Consider the following 5,093-nt stretch of genomic DNA (forward strand, 5'->3'; position numbering starts at 1 on the left):
CACACACACACACACCTACACACACACAAACACACACACACACACACACAAACACAGAGATGCGTTGGTCAGATCACATAATCCCGTCTTCCCAGAGTGTGACGGAAGTCTCAGCAAGCTTAGCTGACTCTTCTGGTCTATAGTCTCTGGTCTCTATAGTCTCTGGTCTCTCTAGTCTCTGTCCTCTGGTCTCTATAGTCTCTGGTCTATTGTCTCTGTCCTCTGGTCTCTATAGTCTCTCTAGTATCTAGTCTCTATAGTCTCTAGTCTCTGTCCTCTGGTCTCTATAGTCTCTCTAGTCTCCAGTCTCTGTCCTCTGGTCTCTAGTCTCTGTCCTCCGGTCTCTATAGTCTCTGGTCTCTATAGTCTCTTGTCTCTATAGTCTCTGTCCTCTGGTCTCTATAGTCTCTCTAGTATCTAGTCTCTATAGTCTCTAGTCTCTGTCCTCTGGTCTCTGTCCTCTGGTCTCTATAGTCTCTTGTCTCTATAGTCTCTGTCCTCTGGTCTCTAGTCTCTGTCCTCTGGTCTCTATAGTCTCTCTAGTATCTAGTCTCTATAGTCTCTAGTCTCTGGTCTCTATAGTCTCTAGTCTCTGTCCTCTGGTCTCTATAGTCTCTCTAGTATCTAGTCTCTATATTCTCTAGCCTCTAGTCTCTGTCCTCTGGTCTCTATAGTCTCTAGTCTCTATAGTCTCTAGTCTCTGGTCTCTATAGTCTCTCTAGTCTCTGGTCCATTTCCAGCTGAATCAGGTGCAGTTTGTGTCTGTGTGAGCCTCAAACTACTGGACTGAGATCTTGTGTGTATTTGATGATTTCAGAGCCTAAACTGAATCCATCTTCTAAATGATCTGCGTGACTCACTCATGTATTAATGCATCTGTTAACCACGTTAACATGTGTGTGAATAGACTGGTTTATCTTTGGTGTCACCAGAGATGATATGAATATGAATATGTATATAAATAAACACAGAGTTAGATTTTTTTTCTCCTGCGTGGGTTCATTCAGCTCTGATGTTTTCGGCGCGACAGGAAGTGAGACGAGATGATGTCACCTTGTATCCCGAGGACTTGATGTGAACGCCTCTCTTCGTGAGCGTCGACTTCATCCTGACGAAGAACGATCGCTCCAGCAGGTTATCGGCAGCCAGGAGGCTGGGACTGCTGGACTCCACTGAGGAGACAAGACAAACATCAACTTATTTATTATTATGGAAAAATGGAAAATAACGAATAAAGACGCCGCCGTCGGAGTTTCAGCACACTTCCTATAAAACACATAGACAGTAAATAAAGAGAGCGGAACGATTTTAATCGGTGTTAAACAAATAAATACATTCTCTCTGTCAGCAGGAGCCCGTCGGCCAATCACAGCCGCTGTCAAGCTGTCAATCATCTCAAAAGCGGCTCGCGGCAAATCAAAACTGTCAAAAACACGTCAGGAGCCGAGACGAGAACGAGACAAATTAATCTGGAATATCCCACTTGTTTGAAAAAGCTGTACTCTTCTTGAGGTCGTGACTGTCAAAATAAAAGTCCTTTTCATATTTGTGACTGTTGTGACGGTCTTTCAACCTTCAGAGGCACAAAAGACGCATCGTCCAATCAGGAGGCGGCAGCGGTTCCTGTGAAGGTGAGACGCTCCGTTTGCCAGCCAGAAATCAGCTGCATATTCATAACGTCTGCATCCATCAGAGGGAGTGATGGGAGGACAGACAGCTGGGGAACGTCTCGTCCCGCGCGCGCACACACACACACACACACACACACACACACACACACACACACACACACACACACACAGGATGCATCCGTCACTGGGCAGCTATCCAGGTTGTGTTACTATACTTGTGAGGACCCTCCTTGACTTAATGCACTCCCCAACCCTCAATGACAATTTTATCTACAACTTTTGTCTCATTTTTTTGTGTTTTTTTTTTCTATCTGTAATCATCAGTGCTGCAGTGGTTTGTGTATTTTGTGCTGAATCATCATAAATACAGGATTCTTGTGCATGCAGAACAACCCTCTGAACCCCAAAACTAGCCGTCGGGATTGAAGAGCCAAAACTACACCGTTCATCACACCCAGAAGATGGAGTATCATCTTTCCGACCGTCCTTAAACACATCATGTGCAACGAAGGTTTACATCAGAAAAAGCCAAAAAGAAGCCTAAAATTGTGATATCTCATTATAAATATTACATTCTACATGTCTCATTTAAAAATCCTCCTCAGCGCAACTATGAAGCCACGATTGATTCATCTGAGACCAATAGTCATGTGACAACAAGTCAGTAACACTTTGACTGAACTGCTGCTGAACACAGAGATTCCAGAGTCCGATTTCTTTTTTCTTTTTATGATTGACGTCATTCTAACTGTGTTATTCTGCACTAAAGTCATGTTGTAGTTCTCTCTACTTCTAGTCATGATGGTTGTGTTTCATAGAGGAGCAGGACTTTATATTACAGTGAGAATCAAGACCACAGAGACTCAAATGTGACAGGAGCCAAAAAATGCCGCAAAAACAGCTGTGAGTTCAGAGGGAAACACGGTACATTGATTGATGCATGTACTGCGGAGCCAAGGCCCAAAAGCACAAATTCTACACAGAAACTTTTAGCCCTAAACCTTCAGCAACATTGAGTACAACAAGCTGATTGGCTGACAGTCAGTCACACTTTGACGGGCGCAAATTAAACATCGGAGCTTTGAAAACTCCGTCTGCAGAGTCGTGTAGAAGACGAGGACGACGTGTCGGAGCTCCACCGCTGTGAGATGTGAAAGGAAACACAACCAACATGCCAACAGACATTTGAAGGCTTCAACTAGATGTGCTGTTCTGTATTTAGTGTTTTCAGTTTCAGACCATCTTCTCTTCACTTTTGTAGCCTGTTGATTTTTGGCAAAGTGTTAATCTTTCAGAGTAAAACAGTGAAATGTTCCTTATTTTCATAATGAAAATAGTTTATTAAAGTTCTGTCTGTTTGCACTAATGTCTGTTCATTTAAATGAAAACAAACGGATCAATATGCGGGTTTTTTTTCCTGCTGTATTAACCTCATAACAGAATATCAACAGAACAGCTGATCATAAAGAAGTCAGAGCCGGGTTGAACTGAGTGTTGCTATTCTGAACATAAATGCAAAATATTCTCTGACAATGAATTTTATTTGTTTTCCTACAAAATATCCACTCAGAGAAACTAAAGCAGGATTGTTATGGTTCATGTTGAGGAAACGTAAAGAACGTTGAGGTTGAGGTTCGGGAACGATGGTTTTTACTTGATATTAAAAAAAGGAGCTGTTTACTTCGTTAACATTTAATCGACCTCCATCTTTAACCAAAGTCCTCGTGTTGCTCAGGAAGTCCTGCACTTCCTGTTGCGTGAGGTTGAGGTTTGGTTCAGTTTAGAAACAAACGACCACTTTATAAAGTTCAGGGAAGCCTCGCCGTCAGGAAACAGGAAATGAACAGCGCCCTTCAGAGTAAAAGCCTGACGACGTCACCTGACTTCCTCCTTTTAAACCCCAACAGACAGATTCATAATCTCTGAAAGAAAAAAATCACGCTGTTGTTTGTCTCCCCAAAAACATTTTTTTCGTAAAAGTATTTAGTAGAATATAATATATAAAAGTAACTTATTGGAGACGAGGTTAATAAATGTCACACTTTTGTTTCAGACAGACAGGAATCATAATCCATAATCTGTTCAAAGCAAACATTCAGTTATTTTAGGCGTTTAAAAAAAAGACAACATGGGACACCTTCACTCAGTTCGTTTCAGCGTTCTTTTCTTTTAATATGTTTTTGTGTATTTGTGAGTACCGGTGTGTGTTTTTGTGTTGTGAACACTGTGAGGCTGGTTGTTTTACCTCCTATACAACACACACACACACACGCACACACACACACACACACACACACACACACACACACACACACACACACACACAGAGTCAGGTCTCTGGTGGACGCGGCGGTTTGATCAGCGCTGATACGTGTTGACAACGTCTAATCTGAAAAAATTGAAAGAAATGAATTAATATGCAAATTCATCCCTTTATAATATAAATGTCCTTGAAGAGAGTGAGACAAGGGGCCAGGGAGGGAGGGAGGGATGGGGAAAAGGGGGAAGAGAGAGGAAGACAAAAATAGGGAGAGAGAGAGACTAAAGTATGGAGGGAGAGGAAGACAAACATAAATGAGACATAATAAACAATAACTAATGTGAGAACAGGAGAAAGAAAGAGATGGACGTTTTGAAACAAAAGAAAAAGTGGAGTGATAAAAAGAGGAAAAGATGGAGGGGTGAGGGAGAACGGGAAGGAAGCAAGAAGAAGGAAGTAAAAGATGAAGATGGAGAGGAAGAAAGAGAGAGAGAAGAAACAAATGAGAGGTGAGAGTATAAAACAGAGTGTGTGTGAGGGGGAGAGAAGAGATACACAGGGAGGAGTGAACAAGGGAGGAGAGAAGGATGATACAAAAGCAAAAGCGCAAGAAAGAAGAAATAGAAAAGTATAAAACAAGGAGAGAGAGTAGAGGAAGGAAACGAGAGGGAGGAGGAGGTGAGGAGAGAGAGAAGGAGGAGAGAAGAAAGACACAGGAGGGAGATGGAAAATGTAAAGAGGACAAGAAGGAAAGAGATGGGGGAGCCAAAAAGGAATAGAGTGATTGAAGGAAACGAGAGGGAGGAGGGTGAGTGGAACAGGGCGAGGGAAGGAAAGAGGAAACTAGGCCTCTCAGGAGGAGGTGCAGCTCCAGCTCTCTCTCCTCCCTCAGTCGGTCCGTTCTCTCTCAGTCCTCCAGGAAATCAGCCTCCGATCTGACGGAGGAATAATGATGATGGAGGGAGAGAGAGAGGGAGGAGAGAGGGAGAGAGAGAGGGAGAGAGGGAGAGGGAGAGAGAGAGGGAGGGAGAGAGAGAGAGAGAGAGAGGGAGGGAGAGCGGGAGGGAGAGAGGACGGACGATCGACAGGGGAGCAGGACTCCCCTCTCTCTCTCTCTCTGTCTCTCTCTTTGTTATTCACTTTGAATTAATAGGATTAGTTTCCCCACAGAATCACACACACACACACACACACACACACAC

The 5,093-nt window shown here is 43.3% G+C and overlaps 1 protein-coding gene across 1 annotated transcript in view; it reads right to left on the reverse strand.

Moving 5' to 3' along the window:
- Positions 1-5,093, reverse strand: part of npas3 (neuronal PAS domain protein 3) — an 87,861-nt gene that overhangs the window by 25,206 nt on the left and 57,562 nt on the right. The window contains exon 4 of the mRNA XM_031847218.1: positions 1,054-1,172. Coding sequence (XP_031703078.1) covers positions 1,054-1,172 — 119 coding nt within the window. The remainder of the gene's footprint in view (positions 1-1,053; positions 1,173-5,093) is intronic.

Source organism: Anarrhichthys ocellatus, unplaced genomic scaffold (genome assembly GCF_004355925.1).
Source record: "Anarrhichthys ocellatus isolate YVR2014 unplaced genomic scaffold, GSC_Weel_1.0 scaffold7, whole genome shotgun sequence".
Classification (NCBI taxonomy): domain Eukaryota; kingdom Metazoa; phylum Chordata; class Actinopteri; order Perciformes; family Anarhichadidae; genus Anarrhichthys; species Anarrhichthys ocellatus.